The sequence below is a fragment of the Octopus bimaculoides genome, chromosome 24 (assembly GCF_001194135.2).
Source record: "Octopus bimaculoides isolate UCB-OBI-ISO-001 chromosome 24, ASM119413v2, whole genome shotgun sequence".
Lineage (NCBI taxonomy): Eukaryota > Metazoa > Mollusca > Cephalopoda > Octopoda > Octopodidae > Octopus > Octopus bimaculoides.
Window position 1 is genome coordinate 19,783,617 of NC_069004.1, and position 22,595 is coordinate 19,806,211.

A 22,595-nucleotide genomic window follows, 5' to 3' on the forward strand; every position below is an offset into this window, starting at 1 on the left:
CTGTCTTTAAAATGGGGGAATCATGTCTTTTTGTCTTTTTTATTTTTTACTTACTTAACAGTGGCCATGCTGGGGCAACATCTTGAAAAACTTTTACTTGAATGGATCAACTCCAGTACTTTTTTTTTAAGCCTGGTACTTATTCTATTGGTCTCATATGCCAAACTGCTAAGTTACAAGGATGTAAACACACCAACACCAGTTGCCAAGCAGTAGGGTGGGGGAACAATCACAAATATAAAGACACATATATATATATATATATATAAATAAATAAATAATACAGGATAGGACAAGAACACAAAACATCCAGACAGTTAGGTGATACAGGAAAGGGACAAAACATCCACATAGACGATACAAAGAAAACACGGACATGTCATTCGGAGTTTTCTTTCCTCAGTCGACATTCAGATTATCTTTGCCATTTCAGCTGGTTATTCTAGATATTGCTCCAATCTGGCCAGCCCCAAGGAAAAACTAAGCTAAGAGTATTAGATTCCTTGGAAGAAAGCAGCGAATATATATAATATAATAAAGGATAAATTCTTTATAAGAATTTATCAAGTAGTCAGCGTGAAAAAAACCTCATAATGAAAAAAATAATGAAAAAAATTTCGTAATGAAAAAAATTCATCATTTTTTCATAAATATAAATAATTTTATATATAAGGGCATTAACTGTGTAGTAATGCCTCACGCTTCGAGGGACTAAATAAGTAAAAAATAAGTCAGTTTTTGACTTATTTAGTCCCTCGAAGCGTGAGGCATTACTACACAGTTAATGCCCTTTATATATAAAATTATATATATATATATATATATGCACACGATGAGCTTCTTTCAGTTTCCATCTACCAAATTCACTCACAAGGCTTTGGTTGCCCAAAGTGCCACACAGTGCGACTGAACCCAGAACCATGTGGTTGGAAAGCAAGCTTTTTACCACATGACTATGCCTGTGCCTATGTTCTACACTAAAGATATCTTCTCTTCATCAATGCCTTACATTTACTTTACCACTTTTGTATTGGTTGGACAGTATTTCTGATGCTGTCTTTTACAACCAGATGGTCTTCCTGTTGACAAATATTTTATTCTCTTCTTATGACATGCAAGGAGACATGGTGTGCCTGTTCAAAAACTGACATACATTTGCTGTACTCCACAATAAAGATATTCTGGTAATAACGAAAACATTGACCATGATTTGACCAGTGACTGCTATCTTTTACTGGCTTCACTCATTAGACTGCTGCCGTGTTAGAGCACTGCTTTTAAGAATTCTTAGCCTAAAGAATCAACCCAAGTACATTTTTTAAAGCCTGATACTTATTCTATCGATTTCAATTGTTGGACCGCTAAGTTACAAAAAGTAAACAGACCAACACCAGTTGTTAAGCAGTGCTAGGAGACAATCACACACACACACACACACACACACACACACACACCTATATGTGGTTCAGAAGCAAGCTTCTTACCACACAGCCCACCTTCACCTATACCATAGGTTTACTGAAACAGTGGTTAGTCTTTCACAACAGAACTCTATAAAGTCGGTCTAATAACAGCAACATCCTGGAAAAATTTATTTTCAAATATTAATGATAAAGTTTTTTTCTTTTGCAATTTAAATAATTTATATAACCTTCAATACTTTGTTTTTCTATAAATCATTTCAAATAATTTCTTACATTTGACAGGTCACACTGAATATTTACACATTTGAGAATGTATATTTTCATGTGTTGCACCAACGGATACCACACTACTCAAACAAATCATTGACAACATGGTTCAATCACCAGACAGACTTACATAGGTTTGTCTTTGTCTTCATTTCATTTTGTTTTGGCTAAATTCAGCCATAGAACACCACACTTATCTTTTTATCTTTTACTTGTTTCAGTCATTAGACTGTGGCCATGCTTGAGCACTGCCTTGGGGGATTTTAATTCAAATGACTCAACCTCAGTACGTTTTTTTTAAGCCTGGTACTTATTCTATCGGTCTCTAGTGCTGAACTACTAAGTTACTGGGACAGAAGCACACAAACACCAGTTGTCAAGCAGTGATAGGGGACAAACACAGACACAAAGACACATACATGTAGACATGTATATATATGATGGGCTTCTTTCAGTTTCTATCTACCAAATCCACTCACAAGGTTTTGATCAGCCGAAGTCTATAGTAGAAGACACTTGTTCAAAGTGCCATGCAGTGGGATTGAACCTGGAACCATGTGGTTAGGAAACAAACTTCTAATCATTCAGCCATGCCTGTGCCTGGATAGATTTTATATAGAATTTTTTTTTCCTTTTTTGTTGATGGTTAAATGTTTGACTTGCTGTGATAGCTTTCGTTTCTCCTCCCCCTCCCCCCAACTCCTCCTCCTCCAGGTTTCTTTCAGTTTCCATCTACCAAATCCACTCACAAGGCTTTGGTCAGCCCAAGATGTTACACAGTGGGAGTGAACCTGGAACCATGTGACTGAGAAGCAGACATCTTACCACACTGCCACACCTGCACCTTAATTTAAGTAAAAATGAAGTCTAAAAACCATTTGTCAGTTTTGTTGGGAATGAGACAACCAACCTCCCTGGTTACAATGAACAAATAAACAGAAACAACACAGAGTAGGAAGGACTTTTTAGTCTTTCTGAGAAAGAGACAACTTCCCTGATGTTGGTGCCATACTGAGATATACCTAGTACACTATGTAAAGTGGTTGGTGACAGGAAAGGCATCCATTCGTAGAAAACATACCATAAAAATGGAACATACAAGTGAGACATACTTCCAAACCATCTTGGAGAGCAGTCTAATGACTGAAACAAGTAAAGGATAGAAGATAACAATAATAATGATGATACAGTTCTATATTTAAGAGATGAATTATTTACATTATTTACAATTGACGGATATTTGTCCTCATCTTGTTTGTCGTCGTCGTCGTTGTTGTTGTTCAGGTCACTGCCTGGAATCGAACTCGGAATCTTGGGGTTAGTAGCCTGCGCTCTTAACCACTACGCCATATGATGATCTTTTAAACTTGTATTGATAACAGTTTATATCCTTATCTTTTCCACATAGATTCGTCAAATTCATTAATGTAATTTGGTTTGTTTGACCATGTCTTTTTTCTTTTTTTTAATTGCATGTCAACAGATGGCGAGTATTGAATTACTACATTATCAGATCAAAAGGAAATACTTCCCTTATTGAAAGTCTGGACCTGATCAGCAAAACCAGTGAGATGGCCCGTGTATTTGGCATTGAGTTCTACCATGTTCTGTCAAGAGGTTCTCAGGTAAGGACCAACTCGATTTCAAATCTTTCCATTGACTTTAACTACAAGGCAACTCACTCCCAGATGGGTGCAATTGGTTCTGTTGATGTCTACTCTGAACATCTATAGAAAAAAAAACATAGGAACTGCAACAGAGGGAACTTCACTGAAAACAACTTTGAGGATTCTAGCCATCATTGCCACCATTATCAATCCTAGGTGCTTGCATGGCTGTGTGGTAAGAAGTTTGCTTCCCAACCACATAGTCTTGGGTTCATTCCCAGGGTGTGGCACCTTGGGCATCTGTCTTCAACTGTAGCCTTGTGAGTGGATTTAGTAGACAGAAACTGAAAGAAGCATATCATATATATATATATATATATATATGTATGTATGTGTGTTTGTGTTTATCCCCTACTACCTCTTGATAACAGGTGTTGGTTTGTTTATGTCCTCATAACTTAGTGGTATGGCAAAAGAGACTGATAGAATAAGTACCAACCTTTAAAAAAAATAAGTATTTGGGTTGATTCAGTTAACTAAAATTCTTCAAGGCAGTGCTTCAGCATGGCCACAGTCTAATGACTGAAACAAGTAAAAGATAAAAGATATCTGCTTTTTCCATGCTGTGCCAAACAGACGCTGGTGCCATGATTAACCAGTGAGCTTGTTAATATATATAATACTGAGGGTTAATATTTATCCCCACTTAAACATGGTTGTTCTGTTAGAACAAACTGTACTGTGGTAGTTACCATGAGAGATACTCTGATATTGGTAATTGTGACACCAGCACCTGTTCTGGTGCTGTTCTTTTATATATTGCTAGTGGGGAGATGAGTCGCTGCTCTCTCTAGCAGTAGAGTGTCCATCATTGACAAGACCAAGAAAGGTTGAAACCATGTGATCTGGTGGTCTCAGCACTAGAGATGGCAAGGATTTATTTCCTCACTAGAGATATACACAAAAGTGCATTTTGCACCAAAAAGGCCAATATGAGAGTTTCTCTCATGGTATTCACCGCAGTATAGTTTGTTCTAAGAGAACATCCACATTTAAGTAAGGATAAATATTACCTCTTGGTATTAACACTGCCACTGTTGCTAATATATACTCTAATAATTCTATCAATCCAAAATATGATCAGTCCTCATCAGATACTCAAGCAAAATTTCACAAGAACTCATCATATTTTGATGTTTGTTACCAGGCATGGCTGTGTGGTAAGAAGTCTACTTCCCAACCACATGGTTCTAAGTGCAGTCCCACTGCGTGGCACCTTGGGCAAGTGCCTTCCTTGGGTTGACCAAAGCCTTGTGAGTGGTTTTGGTAGACAAACTGAAAGAAGCCTATTGTATATATGTGTGTGTGTGTATCTGTGTTTGTCCTCCACCACCACTTGACAACTGGTGTTGGTGTGTTTATGTCCACATAACTTAGTAATTCGGCATAAGAGAACGACTGAAGAAGTAGCAAGCTTATAAAAAAGCACTGGGGTCAATTCATTGACTAAACAAATTCTTCAGGGTGGTGCCCCAGTCTAATGACTGAAACAAGTAAAAGATTTACTGAAACACTTTTAAGTTTGCATTTGTTATTGTTGATTTTATTTTTCTTTGAATCTTTTTTTTGCAGTACCGAGTTGAATCAATGATGTTAAGAATTGCCAAACCTCTCAATTTCGTGGCCGTATCTCCAAGCGTACATCAACGGAGTAAGATGCAAGCACCTGAGTGTATTCCACTTACTCTTGAACCACTTTCCAATGTCTACACTGATCCAGTCGTCGTTTTAGATTTCCAGTCTCTCTACCCTTCCATCATGATTGCTTATAATTATTGTTTCTCAACTTGTCTTGGCCGACTTGATCATTTGGCTACAGCTCAGTAAGTACCACTGTCTTTATGAAATTCTAAGATGTTCTTTACCTCATTCATCTAAACTAATGGTTCTCAACCATTTTTTACTTATGGATCCCTTTGACTCTTATTTTACTTGGGTGGATCCTCGTAGCCATTCCATGTTTAAAAATCCCCAAATTTTTTTATAATTAAATATTGTGGAATGACTATTGGGAAGTGACTGCAGATTTGCCTGGGTGCCAAGCATTCTTTCCCATCCCAGTTACGGAAAAACTGGACATTTTAATGTGGTGTGAAAGAAAGGAAGTTGTAAATCTAGTCGAGTTAATGGTTCCTCATGAAGATAATATGGATGCCGCGCGGGCTCGAAAGATTGACTGTTATGTAAACCTCCTAAAGAAATGTGAAGACGCAGGCTGGAAAGCGGAGCATTTTCCAATCGATGTTGGATGTAGAAGATTTGTAGGACACAGTGTGAGATGACTGCTGTTATCATTAGGCCTGACTGGTAGCACTTGCATGTACGAGTTGTTTGCAAGACATATATAATAGTATAACCAATTTATTGCACACAAACTTTAACAACAAAATCTTATATGAACCCTGGTTGAGAACTACTGATCTAACCCAAGGGTTCTCAACCATTTTTTACCCATGGACCCCTTTGATTACAATGTTATTCTGATGAACCTCTATAGCCATTCAATGTTTAAAAGCTAGTTTTATAGATACTTCTTTCAAAATTCCTATTTTGTATATTCAGTTATGTGAAACTGTGTGGCTTAGTGGTTAGGATTATCCACTCATGATCATAAGGTCACGAGTTCAATTCCCAGCGGCACGTTTTGTCCTTGAGCAAGACACTTTATTTTCACGTTGCTCCAGTCCACTCAGCTGGTAAAAATGTGTAGTACTTGTAATTCAAAGGGTCAGCCTCGTCACACTCTGTGTCACATGGAATCTCCCTGAGAACTATGTCTGTGGAGTGCTCAGCCATTTGCACATTAATTTTACAAGCAGGCTGTTCTGTTGATCGGATCAACTGGAGCCCTCATCATCGTAAGCAATGGGTTGCTAGTGCCATCCCATATTCAGTTATGTATATCTTTCAACTGAGAGATGAAAGTGAAAAAAAAAATTGTTGTTAGTTACTGCAATGATCTTGATGAGTAAGATAATCAATCCTTCAAAAACCCTTGGGTCCATGGAAGAAAATTCATTGATATAAAAGGATCCTTTTGTATTGAAAAGGTTGAGAACCAGTAGTTTAGTCTGTTGTCATTGTTTAGTAAAGGCACGTGGCTCAGTGGTTAAAGTGTCAGGCTCTCAATCATGAAGTAGTGAATTCAATTCCCAGACTGGGCTGTGTGTTTTGTTCTTGAGCAAGACATTTTATTTTTTCATATTGCTCCAGTTCACTCAACTGTCGAAATGAGTTGCAACGTCACTGGTGCCAAACTGTATCAGCCTTTGCTTTTCCCTTCGATAATATTGGTGGTGTGGAAAGGCAAAACTGATATGTGTGGGTGACTGCTGGTCTTCCATAAACAACCTTTCCTGGACTTGTGCTTTGGAGGATAAGTTTCTAGGTGCAATCCTATGGTCATTCATGAATGAAGAGGATCTTCCTCTTCATTGCTTAGCCCCAGTGTGACACATACATACAGACTTATGAAGAAAGGCATTACATCCATGACCACCCCATCTTTGTAGCAGTTTCATATCACTACATTATCTAATGTGTCTTTTTCATTTTCTTAAGATAGTACAGTGTGATTTGAGAGGATGATTTAGCTGCCATTTCTAGCAAGTTGAGTTATTTGTTTTATTCTATGGAATAACTGATTAAGGTGCTAGAACTTCTAATTTAACATAGGCTCAAGACCACAAAATTTAGTGGGCAAGAAGGGTCGGTCGTTGAATTACTTAATTCTAATACTTAGGGGCTGCTTAATTTTATTAACTGCCTCAAAGTTGACAACAGCAGAATTTGAACTCAGAACCTAAAGGGATATTTTGTTTGGTATTTTACTGGTTTTGCTCCTTCCTATCCTGTAATAATAAGAATGTTACAGACATAGTCAAGGTGGCAGTTATACCCATTTTGGCTTGGAAACAGAGAAATGGTAAAACATGCACCAAACATGGTACTAACAAGAAAAACAAAGCATTTGCAGCACATGCACACACACACAATTCTAGACTCCCCAGACACATTTTCAATAAAAACACCACCACTGCCACCAACACCAACAACAACAATAATAACATAATGTTTATTGTTGCTAAGTAATATGTATTATTATGCTTTGATCTTTTAGTGAAGGTCCCATTAAATTTGGTTGTACTCAATTAAAGATTCCACCAGATCTAATCAAGGTAGGTTCTTTTATCTTTCTTCCTATTTTTATGCTTTTTACATTTCAAAATTTTTTTTTTAATTTTCAATATTCATCTCTTTGATCGGTCTTTTTGATTTTTTAACTTTTTTTGAGTGCTATTACAACATTCAAATTGGATGGATACACATACACACACATATTCATATATACAGGGTGCGATGGGTAAATTGTCACCATTTTATATTCTTAATTTCGCACATGCTCATTGTTTGTTTTTGATTTTGTCAACTACACAGTATAATAGGGTCAGTTGAATAAATTATTGAATAAATTTACACTTCAGTATTTCACGATATTTTTATGTAATTTTGGTAAATATATCTGATAAAATGATATGTCAGTGTTATTTTCATTTTTGTGTAATTTAGATGACAGTTTTTTCACCAGACCCTGTATACACACACACACACACACACACACACACATTCATACATGTGAGAGCTTTGTAGTTTGCTTGAAGCATTGTAGTCTAGAAGTAGAAAATGAAAGGAAAGCTTCTCACAATGCAGAAAGTTTTACAAAAAAACTTTATATTTCAGGCAAAAAGGCTTATCTTCAGAAGAAAGCATTTCCAAGAAATGTGTATTTACATCAATCTTGTTATTTCATATTTAATTGCTCAGTGTTTGGATTATTTCCCTTCTCTTCCATTTTCTAATTCATACACCCAGGGTACTGTTGTGTCTTGGGTATTTTTAGATCTAATGTAGGTAGCCCATCTCTCTCCAGCTCTGAAAACAGTACATTTGTTTGAGCATGAGAGACAGACAAGGCATACCAAAAGAAAGTGAGGGGGAGTGGAGGGGGGGCAGAATCCAAATTAGTACTGGACAGCTACTTTGATTGATTGACCCCCAAAAGGATAAGAGGCAAAGTTGATTTTGGCAGAACGCAGAGAGATGGAACAATTATTGCAAAGCAATATATCTGATGCTCTACCGACTCCTCTGTGCATGAGTGTGTGTGTGTATGTGTGTGCATTAATGTATAGCTGGGTGGGTTTTCTCAAACATTCTGTATTGCTAAGCATCTTGGCCTTTTGTTTTTGTTTTTTTTCAATTTAGAAACTGGAAAAAGATGTGACAATTTCTCCTAATGGCATCGTATTTGTTAAAGAACACATTCGCAAAGGAATAATTTCAAGGTATTTATAAATAGTTTCTTTAATTTCTTCAAATTAATTATCATTTAAATAAATTTCTGAAAACCCTGGAACATGTGCGTGCGTGCGTGCATGCATGTTTATTTGTTTCTATGCATTTGTGTTTGTATATGAGTGTGTGTCTACTTGCATGAATGTATATTTTTTTCTTTTATCTTTTACTTCTTTCAGTCATTAGACTACAGCCATCTCTTCATGCAATAGATTGAGTTCATTGAAGGGCCTTGAAATTTTAGGGATGTCCAGTTCTTTTCTTTTCTTTTTTTTTTCTTTTTTGTTTTTAACATTTTGACCTTATTTTTTTACTGTTGTAATATAAAGACTTCAGGTTAACCATTTGGTCTTACAATATTATAGAATTTGTTATTGTTGGTGGTATGGTAATGTTGTTTTTCTGAACTCACTGCATTTATTTGGATGCTTTTGGATTGCTTTGTAATCACAAAATAGCCAGTTCTTAATCAAATTGTGTAGAATTCTGGTCAGGTGTCTTTTACGGTTCCTTGGTCAGCCCAAGCTTTATAAGAGAAATTCTATTGACAGAAACTATATGGAATCCTGTAGAATAAGATTGCACTTATAATTTAAAAATTCACTCTTATCACATAATGTGCCAAGCTTATTATAATGCATCACCTAAGAATTGAATCAGGGACAGATGTGTCTCTGAGTGCTCAGCAGTTCATTGAGCTGATAGTTCAGTTGATCAACCTACTGAATATTCAGTGTTGCAATAGAGATTCAAGAACTTATCAACTTCTCTGGTGTTAGTGCCACAATAAAGTGCGTCCTGTACACTCTATAAAGGATGGGGCGGAGAGGACCATTTTTGGTCTTGTCAAGGACATGACAACTCCTCTAGTGCTGGTGTTATTATATAATGCACCCTGTACACTCTGTAGAGTGGTTTGCAATAAGAAGTACATCCACCGAAGAAACCAAGCTAAGATTAACACAAACAAACACCAGTTCATGAGAGCAGGGGCTTCCAATAAGAAATAGTTTGGATCATGGCAATTCATCCAGTCCATATCACCATTTGAAAGTGAATATAAAACGATGGTCATTTGCTTTTTTTTTGCTGACATTCAAATACTTGGCACCAACTGATTTGAAATGAAGGAACAAACCTTTATGCACAGACTTTCTGCGGGATTTAGTGAATATGCTTTACCTTTGCCATTTAAAGTTGATATTTAGAAAGCAAAAGTTTATCATCTTATAATTGGGAGAGGATTAGTTTTTTTTTAATTTTTCTTTTTAAGTGTTGTGTTGCTGGAAGAACAGAGAAATTGTTATTTATATCATAAAAGAAGATATTTTAACCCTTTAACATTCAAACAAGTCGTATCCAGTCCAAATATTCTTCCTGGTCTATGTTGAAACCAGCCTAGATCAAGACTCTCTCACCTACCTTTCTTAAAGTAAACAACCACATCATTGAAATCTTAAAGCTACAAGATAAGGCACGATTAATTCAAAGCAATGTGAATGAATAAGCATTACATTTGACAGAGTAATCTGAATACTAAAGGATTAAATGGTGGGGTGGGGGTGGGGGGAATTTGATTCTCAGACAATAATGTTCTGTTACTGCTTTGATCCCTGTTTCAGTCATTTGATTGCAGAAATCAACCCCAAGAGTTATTCTTTGTAAGCCTAGTACTTATTCTATCGGTCTCTTCTGCCGAACTGCTAAGTTACGGTGTTGTAAACACACCAACACTGGTTGTCAAACAATGGTTGGGGGACAAACAGAGACCCCAAAACACACATAAATATATACATACATATATATTTACGACGGACTTCTTTCAGCTTCTGTCTACCAAATCCACTCACAAGGTTTTGGTCAGCCTGAGGCTATAGTAGACGATACTTGTCCAAGGTGCCACGTAGTGGGACTGAACCCAGAACCATTTGGTAAGCTTCTTACCACATAACCACACCTGCCCCTATATAATACATATTTTTCTTTGTGTTTTTCTAGGATGGTAGAAGAAATTTTGAATACTCGTCTGATGGTCAAAAAATCAATGAAAAATTGTGATGACAAAGTAAGTCAAATTATCATTGTTCAGTTGCTTCTTTCATTTAAAAAAAGTTTTTTGAAAAAAAATGTTTTTTAATTTCTTTGCTTTAAATATTCTTTTTATCATAAAATCATTTTCTGTGCAGATCATTTGACAACTGGATTCATATTCATCAATTGTTTTCTACAGTATTGAAGTGGAATTTGGCCACAGCAAGGCTCCAAGCCTCACTCATCTGACATTTTCCACTGGTACCAAATATAAATACATACATACACTATATGTACATATACAAAAAGAAAGAAATCAGTCTCCCTCATTATCATCATCATCTTTCAACAGCCATCTTCCATGCTGGCATAGGTTAGACCAGTGCTTCTCAAATTATCTGATGTGGTGTACTGACAGTTTTTTTATTTTCCAATGTGCCAAGGACTAGTAATATTTCTTAGTAATATTAATTTGTACCAGAAACAATATATATAATGAATATAATAAAAGTTGACAATTTTTTTTTTAATATTATATTTATTTTGTAAACAAATAATACAATATTATATAAGCATTTTACAATGTTTCTTTTTTTCTGGAAACTTGCTGCATACCGGCAGCTGATGGCTCGCAGACCAGCACCAGTCCATGGACCACCACTTTGAGTAGCACTGGGTTAGACAGTCTGACAGGCCCCAATGGAGGGGTCAGAGGACTACATCATGCTCAAATACTTACTTTGGCACAGTTTACAGAGTGTACTGGGTGCATTTTTCATGGCATCCACACCATGAGGTCACTGTGTAGCTTGACCTGGCTCTCCATCATTTACGAATTTTCCAGTTGATTCAGTCAACAGAACAGCCTGCTCATGAAATTAACATGCATGTGGCTGAGTACTCCACAGACACGTGTACCCTTAATGTAGTTCTCAGGGAGAATCAACATGTCACACAGTGTGACAAGGCTGACCCTTTGAAATAGATACTACTCATTTTTGCCAGCTGAGTGGACTGGAGCAATGTGAAATAAAGTGTCTTGCCCAAGGACACAATGTACCACTGGGAATCAAACTCGTAGCCTTACAATCATGGGCTGAATACCCTAACCACTAAGCTATGTCCCTTCACCATGCAGCCCACAAGACTTAAGATCCCCTTCAACTGACTGACTACAGTAGAGAGGGAAGCAGTTTTATGCTTGGAGGTTAAAGGTTAGAGTATGAAGGAAGGGCCAGAACAGGGTTCTTGCTGTAGAGGAGATACATGGATGCTGACATTATACAAGATTGGGTTGGAGTGATTGGTGTGGAGCTGAAAAAAGAGAGAGACAAAGATGGTGGTGATTTCATTCAGATGACATTGGTTGACCTGAAACAATGGTGGAACCCTAGGGATTGAACCAGAAACCATGTGATTGTGAAACAAACATCTTAACCACATAGCTGGTGGGGGTGTTTTTTCTTCTTTTTTCTCATATTTCTTTTCTTTAATCTACAGAATCTGCTGAAATTGTTGCATGCCCGACAGCTGGGGCTAAAGCTGATTGCCAATGTTACCTATGGTTATACGGGGGCCAATTTCTCTGGAAGAATGCCCTGTATCGAAGTAAGTAGTTACTATTTCTTTACATTTTCTACTGTGATTATTGTAAACAAGTTTTAAGATTGTGAAATGCTGACATTCTTCATTCCATTCCTATCCTCTTTTTTTTTTTTTAATAGCCTACAAGGTACAATGGCTGTGGCGGTAAAGTACTGGACTGCAGACCACATGGTCATAAGTTCAAATCTTACAACCATCATTGGTTTGTATTTTTGAGTAAGAGCTCTAAATTTTGCTTGTATTACTCTTAACCCTGAGACCAAGCCAAAGCAGATTATGGGACCCGGTGCAGCCCCTGACCTTACCAGTTTCTGTCAAGCTGCCCAACCCATTCCAGCGTTGAAAATGGATGTTAAATGATGATGATGATGATGATAGCACAAGGTCTGGTTGTAAGACTGTTTTAAGGTTGGGTATTCAACTCCCCAGACTGGTCTACATGTGGTATCTTTAGACTAGGTCCTTCACTTCATGTTGCTCCATCTACTTCCGTTGAAAACTGAGTCCCAGCATCAACTGGGAATAACATCATGACAAACTGGCATCCTGGCAAAGGTAAAAGCTTCAAAGATTGGAGTAACAACTGCTGTTTCATCTATATTGTAGAAAGGTTATCATGATTGCTGAAGTTGTTCAATGCCTTGGCTCAGGGCCATCTTAAGACATGTGCATACAGGGAAATTGCCCAGGGACTGACTAGTCTAGGGGCTCAATTCTGATCTATGTATATTGTGTCTTGTCAATAAAAAGTACTATAGGGCCCAGTGAATTGATTTACTCTAGGGCCTATAAAGCCGTTAAGATGGCCCCACCTCAGCTGATACTGTTAGCTTGCAGTGCTTAATTCAATTTCTGGCTGACACCAACAAATGCCATCTTTCTGTTAGTTCTATTGCAACTACAGTGCATACTTTGTGTAGTCACTCACCATTAAACCTAACCTTTCCATTTTTAACACAGGTGGGAGACAGCATTGTACGAAAGGCTCGAGAGACACTGGAAAAAGCAATAAAATTGATTGAAGATACACCTAGTTGGGGAGCAAAAGTGATATATGGAGATACAGACAGGTAAGTTAATGACAGCTGATTCTGTGATCTTTCTGGGAACATCTTTAACCCTTTAGCATTCAGATTTTTTCCATCAAATGTAATGATTATTTATTCACATTGATTTGAATTTGTCATGCATTACCTTATAGCTTTGAGATTTCAATAATGTAATTGTTTATTTTTAGAATAATATTGTAGAGTAAGTGTGAGAGGCTGGATGGATCTGCCCAGTTTGAAGATAAAACAGAGCTGAATATGGCCAGTTTGAAATCTTTGAAATTTACATATATACAAGATGGTCTATAAATTTGAAAAACATTCAGAAAAACAAAGGAGAAATGAACAACTTAGAGTTTATTGAAAATCACAGGCAGGCACAAGTGTGGCTTTGTGCTAAGAAGCTTACTTCCCAACCACAAACCTCCTGGTTCAGTCCCACTGCATTGCTTGGGCAAGTATCTTCTACAGTTTCTGGCTGACCAAACTCTTGTGAGTAGATTTGGTAGAGGGAGAATGAAAGAAGCCCATATATCTATGTGTGTATGTCTTTGTTCCCCTCCCCACTGCTTGACAACTTGTGTTGGCGTGTTTATGTCCCCATAACTTAGCTGTCTGGCAAGAGAGACTGAGAGAATAAGTACCAAGCTTAAAAAGAAAATGAGTACTGGAGTTGATAAATTCAACTAAAAATTCTTCAAGTCTGTGCCCCAGCAGTCCAATGCTGTAGTCTAATGCCTGAAACAGGGAAAAGATAAAAGAAAAGAAAGTGTAAGACAAAGTTTTCTTAGAAACATCAGAGCACTTCCACACAGGCTTCATTGGTTGCATGCAACCTGATGAGTTATCCCTAATATTTTTCAAATTGTAAAGGTAATTTATGGATACCCTGTATTTTGATCTAGGGTCATAGAAGTTTTTGAAATTTACAGACAATTTGATCTTAAATCAAATTGTAGCATATATACTAACATATGGGACAGGGAAGTGAAGACACATGGCTCAGTGGTTAGAGTGTCGAGCTTACGATCGTGAGCTTGTGAGTTTGATTTCCGGACCAGGCTGTGTGTTGTGTTCTTGAGCAAGACATTTTATTTTTTCATGTTGCTCCATTTCACTCAGCTGTAGAAATGAGTTGTGACATCACTGGTGCCAAGCTGTATCGGCCTTTGCCTTTCCCCTGGATAACATCAGTGGCATGGAAAGGTGAGGCTGGTATGCATGGGCAAATGCTAGTCTTCCATAAATAACCTTGCCTGGACTTGTGCCTCGGAGGGTAGCTTTCTTGGTGCAATCCCATGGTCATTCATGACAGAAGGGGGTCTCCTCCAAAAGGACAGGGAATCTTTTGAAAATCATACAGTTTGATCTAGGATCAAACTGTAGCATACATGCCCCATTTCCTTTCCAGAATTTTTTGATTGGTGAGAGCTTGTGTTAACTGAAATCTCATATTATCATTCATTTTATGAGATTTTGGTAGGAAACATAAATGCTTCAGTCTGAGCAATTCTAGGTGACTTGATATCCTCCTTCTTCTGTGAGTGAACTCAGACACTCCCAATAAATGACCCCCACCAGTAGGCAGATTTTCCAATTTTATTCCAGTCTTGCACACATTGGTTGTTATAATAAAGCTTGGTTAATCTCTCCATCAAATGCTGTGGATAAGCTTCCAAACCAACTGATTTACTGTCTCAGTACAACCTCATCTTGACTCCTCGGACAGGGACCGATAAATCTTAACACTTTAGAATTTAAACCAGCCATAACCAGCCCAAATATTCTACATGTTTTATGTTCAAACCTGCTAGATCTGGTCTCTCTCACCTATCCTACAATGTTGTTCTAAAAATAAAGTCACACATTTGATATCTCAAACTATGATTAATTCAAAACAATGTGAATAAATAAACATTACAATTGACAGTTTTTATTGGAAATAGGTTACCATAAAGTTCAGCATTGGGTTTGATTCCTTCCATAATATATTGAATGTTGTGCATAGAAATCTTCTGTGCCTTGAAGCTGATTTTGCAGAGCTTGGATAGTGACTTGGTATTAAGTAATAAATACTTAATCTAACCAGTCTATAATTAACCAATCTAGTATTTTTTTTTCCATACTTTCAGTATCTTTATCCAGTTGAAAGGTTACAGTAAAGAAGGTGCCATCATACTGGGCCAACACATTGCACAAGTTGTAACAGAGAACAATCCTAAACCTGTTAAACTGAAATTCGAGAAGGTAAGTCAATGTTCGGTTGAATAGACTGTGCTCTTTAATATACAAGCATCACCTAGGCATTGGTGTGGCTATGTGGTAAGAAGCTTGCTTCCCAATCACATGGTTCTAGGTTCAGTACCTGGTACCTTGGGCAAGTGTCTTCTACAATAGCCAGAGGCTGACCAAACCCTTGTGAGAGGATGTGGTAGACAGACATTGAAAGAAGCCCATGAGCCCATCATATATGTGTTAGTGTGTATATGTTTGTGTATTTCTTGCCAATGTATATTAATGAAAGATCTAAATACTGGTTTCACACTTTGTCACAAGGCCAGCAACATCAGGAAAGTAGAACAAGTCAATTGTATCAACCCCAGTGATTGACTGGTACTTACTTTATCAACCTTGAAAGGATGAAAGGCAAAGCTCACCTCAGCATCATTTGAACTCAGAACATAAAAATAGACAAAACACCACTAAGCATTTTGCCTGGTGCAGTAACAATTCTGCCAGCTCACCGCCTTAGAAAGAGCTAAAATATTGGCAATAAAAACAATAAATTGGTGCATTTGAATAAAAATGCTTTGTGCTATTTATCCTCTTGCCAAGGTAGCAGGTATTCTCACCATTGTAGATGCAACGAAACTAGTAAACCCATAACTAATATGTCATTCTTGTTCACAAAGTACAATTAAAAAAATAATAAACCATGTTTCATTTTTTTTCTGTTTGTTTGTCTCAGGTGTATCTACCATGTGTACTGCAAACTAAAAAGCGGTACTCAGGGTTTATGTACGAGTCTGTTAACCAGAAGGAACCAGTGTTTGATGCCAAAGGAATTGAGACAGTGAGGCGAGATGGATGTTCTGCTGCTAGTAAGGTAATTTAAACTCTTGAGTTTCATTGTTTATCATCATCATTATTTAATGTCCACTTTTCGATGTTTGCCATGGGCAGACAGAATTTGTTGAGGTGAATCTTCTATGGCTGAATGCTCTCTCTCTGTTAGCAACCCTCATTTCCCGTGGCCAGACTATTGGAAATGAAGGATACTGCTTGTATGACAGTGACACTTGCTTACAGCTATCACATGATGTCAAGGGAAAGAGACAGTAACACACACACACACATGTATGTGTGCATGTGTGTATATATATAAATTAAAACAGAAATGAAAAGGCAAACCATTTGGCAAGGAAATTTCATTTAGATACATAAGAAAAAGGCATACATAGACACAGGCTTCCTAATCACGTGGTTCCGGGTTCAGTCCCACTGTGTGGCACCTTGGGTGTCTTCTACTATAGCCTCAGGCCAACCAAAGCCTTGAGGGTGGATTTTGTAGAAGGAAACTGAAAGAAGCCTGTTGTCTATATATATATATATATATATATATATTTATGTGTGTGTCTGTATTTGTCTCCACGGCCATCACTTGATAACTGATGTTGGTGTTTACAGCCTTGTAACTTAGCGGTTCAGCACAAGAAACCGATAGAGTAAGCACTAGGCTTACAAAGAATAAGTCCAGGGGTCAATTTCTTTGACTAAAAGGTGGTGCTCCATCATGGCCACAGTTAAATGACTGAAACAAGAATAGTCTCTAACAGCTGTTTCTAGAATATCCAAGCTATTGGAACTTTGTGCCGAGTGAACATTCCATAGGCTGAGTATACTGTTATCAGAGAGGGAGAGATTACGCAGATGTAACAGTGAAGGAGTATTACTCGCACATACACATGGGCATGGTTAGGTGGTTGAGATGCTAACTTTACAATTACATGGTTTCAGGTTCAGTCCCACAACATGATGGCATGTTGGTTAAATGCCTTCTGCAATAGTCCCAGGTCAACCAAGAGTGAATTTGGTAGATGGAAACTGTGTAAAGGATTGTCATAGTGTGTATGTGTTCTGGAAAATGTGGTTCAGACAAACAACAAAGAAATTTACAAGAACAAAAGGACAACTCAAATGGATGTGCACAAGTCTGGTCCTTTCATCAATTGTGAAATGGAAAGCATCACAATTCCAGTACCAAAGACATTATTGTTTTCTTCCAGTGAGGGTACATGTGAGCGCACATAGCCCTGTGCTGGCATCACATAAAAGTATTCATGCCAGTGCCAGGTTAAAAGCACCCAGCACACACTGTAAAGTGGTTGGAGGGTTAGGAAGGACATCCAGCCATAGAAACCATAACGAAATCAGACTGGAACTTGGTACAGCTCTCCAGCTCTTGTCAAATTGTCTAACCCATGCCAGGCATGGAAAACGGACATTAAAGGAGGAAGATGGCAGGGTTACTAATGGGAAAAAATGCAAAATGAAATGAACAGAAGGTACCAAAGGTCTTTCAACTGAAATGAAAAAAAAAATTAATGGAAGATTTTGTATCTTAAAAATAAAATACTTGTTTTCCTACTTTCAGATTTTGGAACGCTCTCTCAAGATTTTATTCACCACACGTGATGTGTCTCGAGTGAAAAACTATGTACAGACACAATGTCGCAAAATGCTGGAAGGCAAAGTCAATCTACAGGATTTTGTGTTTGCTAAAGAATATCGTGGTATGAACACTTATCGCCCTGGCGCCTGTGTTCCAGCCTTGGAAATTGCAAAGTAAGTGAAAGTGTAAGCATGTATGCTTCTTTTACCACTTTTTATATGCAACTAGGTCTACATTAAAAGATTTTGGTGCCCCCATGTACATGTAATTCAAAATTTAAACAATAGTAAACTGTAAAATAAATTATTTTTCAAAATGAAACAAAACTGTAAGATGGAAAATAATGTTTATTTTTGTTTCCTTCCACTTTATATTTGAAAAGCTTTCACACGATCTCAGATCAGGTCGCTTGCTATGCAAGTACATCGCCGCAATTTCTACTTTTTTTATTGCAAAGTCTTTGATCAAATCTTTTTGTAAGATGGATGTAATTTGAGATTAGCTGCTATTTTTAGCAGAGTGAATGACTGTGTAGAACAAGTTTGGACAACCCTTTTCAGGAAGCAGACCTGAGAACTATGTTAAGGCTACACATGTTTGTAGAGTGCTCAGCCACTTGCATGTTAATTTCACGAGCTGGCTGCTCATTGATCAGATCAACTGGAACCCTCGTCGTCATAACCAATGGAGTGCCAGTTTAGTTCTCACTCCCAGAATCATCAGTGTTGGGTAAAATGTTTTGAGGCACTTGTTCTGACTCAGTGCACTTTGAGTTGAAGTTTTACCAAGGTCAACTTTACCATTCGACCTTTCTCATTTGATAAATAAGGTACTATCCCATCTGATGGGTTAATGGGATCGTCAGAGCAGCAGACAGGATGCTTCATGAGACCTATTCTGAATGCAATGTCTGTGATGACACATGCTTCTTATAATCACAAAATTAGACTCAAAGAGGAAATTAAAGAACTGTGTGGAGGAAGAAACCAAAAGGTAGAGAGTTACTGTAACAGATTAAAGTGACAGGAAGGAGGATAAGAGGAGTATTTATAAAGGGACAGGTGGGGTAATACCTCTATGTAGTGATGTTCTAACCATTTCATCATCATCATCTTTTAACGTCTGTTTTCCATGCTGGCATGGGTTGGACAATTGGTCCGAAGCTGGATGCCCTTCCTAATGCAATCCAATTTACAGTGTGTGCTGGGTACTCTTAATGTGGCACTGGCACGAGCACTTTTACATGGTGCCACCACATGCTTTTTTACGTGGCACCAGCACAGGACCCCTACAGGCCAATCCTCTTCACCAAGAAATGCAATCTTAACACTATTGCCATGGAGGACAGGTCTTCTTCAATTGTCAACAAATTGGTTACTGGCTTTGTGCCTCTGAAGATGAGTAAAATAAGAGATCCCTTACATGAAAAGCAGATGAGGGTTAGCAACAAGAAAGGCATCCAGCCGTAAAATAAATTTTTTAAAGACTACAATATTACATTCCATTGTAGCATGGAAAAAAAAGTCAAAAACAAATATTTGAAAAATATATTCTTAAATATTTTTTGTTTACTGTCATACTTAAAAAAAATTCTAATTTTTATTTAAAAAAAAAAACAACAGGAAACTGATCCAACATGATCATCGAGCAGAACCCCAATCTGGAGAACGAGTTCCTTATATAATTGTGTGTGGAGAACCAGGCTTACCCTTGATTCAACTTGTTCGTCAACCATTGGAAGTACTTGGTGATTCTAGCTTACGTTTAAATACCAACTACTACATCACTAAGGCAATTTTACCACCTTTGCAACGAATCTTCTCTCTGCTTGGAATCAATGTTTTTAAATGGTATTCCGATTTACCCAGAGTAGTCAGATATACCCACCATTCTGTACCTGAAGAAAAGAAAAAGGTATTGTTCTTATATATATATATATACATATTTGGTCTTTGATTTTAAAAAATCCTCACACATTCATAAGAAAAATGTTAATAATTTTCATTCATTTTTTACCTTTTTTTTTATTGTTTAGTTAGGGGGAGAAACAGCAGTATCCATGACCCTTTCCAGGGCCTCTGAGACTGGTGGGAAAGAGGGAGAAAGAGCAGGAAGTATCCCCAATCCAGAGAACTAGCCCAAATGCTTGCAATAGGTAGATTCCACTAAAGATCATCATCATCACCACCATCTGGTCTGGTGACTTGCCTAAATCAATTCAGCTCTTCCATGCCAGGTATTCTTATTGAATAATGTGGCATGAACGTTTGGTTTGGGTTTTAGTCACATTGGTCTTTCACTAACTGAAATATCTCATCTGCCCACATCATGATTAAAGGTGGTAACAATTGTTTGCTAAGTGGACAGGCTGATCCTGGTCATTGACAGTTTGTTATCTGTTCACCTGTGCAGTATCGATGTGATATCTGCCATTGACTCAATAAGTTCATCTGCTGAAACAGTTCACGTTCACCATGCTGCATCCCACAATTTTAATGTGTCATGGTTCAGGTGGTTACATGTTATTTAACTCATTGTTGGGACCCTGACAGGTGCTACTACTCTGGATCAGAGTAGACCTGTGAACAATAGTTGCCAAAGAGGTAGTTCCACACTCCTTAAAACCCTGGAAAATTCAAACCAGAGCCCCGTGACTGGACGTGGTTTAAAGTCCTACTCAGGACATTAAAGATGCACACTAAATGTAGCCAATGGTCAGGTAGTGGTTTTAAACTGTGTGAGGGATCAAGTCTGCCACCAAGATCGATCGTGATGGGATTTGAACTCAGAATGTAGAGAGCCTGAACAAATACTGCAGGGCATCCCATCTGATGCACTAGCAAGCCAAAGATGTGAAGTGGATGAATGAAAAAGCATCAAAAGGTTTGACAGAATGGTGGGTAGATAGATGCTTCTTATAATCACAAAATTAGAGTCAAAGAGGAAGATTAAAGTACACACACACGTGTATGTATATATATATATCTTGTGTGTACATTTAGATGTGCTACTGTTGAGTTTAGAGCTCTACGTAGATTATCATAATCCAGTTCACTTCCAGTATAGAGGCTTAACTATTACTGTATTTAGTAGTATTATCACTAGTTACGATATACAGGGAAAATACTATCTTTACTCTTTTACTTGTTTCAGTCATTTGACTGTGGCCATGCTGGAGCACCGCCTTTAGTCAAGCAAATTGACTTCAGGACTTATTCTTTGTAAGCCTAGTACTTATTCTATCAGTCACTTTTGCCGAACCGCTAAGTTACGGGAATGTAAACACACCAGCATCGGTTGTCAAGCGACGTTGGGGGAACAAACACAGACACACACACATACATATATATATATATATATATATATATATATATACACACATACGACAGGCTTCTTTCAGTTTCCGTCTACCAAATCCACTCACAAGGCTTTGGTCGGCTCGAGGCTATAGTAGAAGATGCTTTCCCAAGGTGCCACACAGTGGGACTGAACCAAGAACCATGCGGTTCGTAAGCAAGCTACTTACCACACAGCCACTCCTACGCCTATGTTGGAAAAATTGCAATAAACAGAAGTTTAAATCATTTGTTCCTACTTAATTTTCACCATTGTAATTGTTTGGATCTCTGCATTTGGATGTTCACAATGCAACTGGACACTTGACCATAATAGATCATCAAGGAACACTTTATTGCATTATGTAACAGAGAACTGGTTCCCTGATGATGCATTTTGGGGTGAGGCATCCAATGCAAAGTTCCAAACAATCACAATGGTGAAATTATGTTGGGACAAATGATATAAAATTTGTGCTTATCATAATTTCTCCTTTCTCCATAGTAACTGCGGTGAATTTGCCTTCAGAAATTGAAATATGTTACAAATATATTTTAACTAACCTATATATATATATATATATATATATATATACTCTCTGAGTGGTTGGCGTTAGGAAGGGCATCCAGCTGTAGAAACTCTGCCAAATTAGATTGGAGCCTGGTGTTGCCATCCGGTTTCACCAGTCCTCAGTCAAATCGTCCAACCCATGCTAGCATGGAAAGCGGACGTTAAACGACGATGATGATGATGATGATGATATATATATTTGACTACAGCCATGCTGGAGTACAGCCTTAAGGGTTTTTAGTTGAAGAAATCAACCCTGGAACTTATTCTATCATTATCTTTTGCCGAACTACTAAGTTACAGGGACATAAATACACTAAAATTGGTTGTCAAGCGATAGTGAGGGCAGACACACATGCACATAAATATATACATATCTCTTGTGCGGGTGGCACATAAGATGTACCATCCTGAGCGTGACCGTTGCCAGTACCGCCTGACTGGCCTTGTAGCGTTTTCGATCGAGATCGTTGCCAGTGCCCCTGGACTGGCTCTTGTGCGGGTGGTCGTTTTCGTGCGGGTGACACGTAAAAGCACCCACTACACTCTCTGAGTGGTTGGCGTTAGGAAGGGCATCCAGCTGTAGAAACTCTGCCAAATTAGATTGGAGCCTGGTGTT

At 37.8% G+C, this 22,595-nt stretch overlaps 1 protein-coding gene across 1 annotated transcript in view; it reads left to right on the forward strand.

The window, feature by feature from the left end:
- The first annotated feature begins 949 nt into the window (after positions 1-949).
- LOC106880516 (DNA polymerase zeta catalytic subunit) overlaps positions 950-22,595 on the forward strand; it is a 25,771-nt gene continuing 4,125 nt past the window's right edge. Inside the window, exons 1-13 of the mRNA XM_052976531.1 lie at positions 950-1,033; positions 1,707-1,825; positions 3,175-3,316; positions 4,931-5,181; positions 7,479-7,536; positions 8,624-8,703; positions 10,712-10,778; positions 12,245-12,352; positions 13,310-13,419; positions 15,531-15,645; positions 16,367-16,504; positions 18,053-18,243; positions 19,693-19,984. Of these exons, the coding sequence (XP_052832491.1) occupies positions 950-1,033; positions 1,707-1,825; positions 3,175-3,316; positions 4,931-5,181; positions 7,479-7,536; positions 8,624-8,703; positions 10,712-10,778; positions 12,245-12,352; positions 13,310-13,419; positions 15,531-15,645; positions 16,367-16,504; positions 18,053-18,243; positions 19,693-19,984 (1,755 nt within the window). The remainder of the gene's footprint in view (positions 1,034-1,706; positions 1,826-3,174; positions 3,317-4,930; positions 5,182-7,478; positions 7,537-8,623; positions 8,704-10,711; positions 10,779-12,244; positions 12,353-13,309; positions 13,420-15,530; positions 15,646-16,366; positions 16,505-18,052; positions 18,244-19,692; positions 19,985-22,595) is intronic.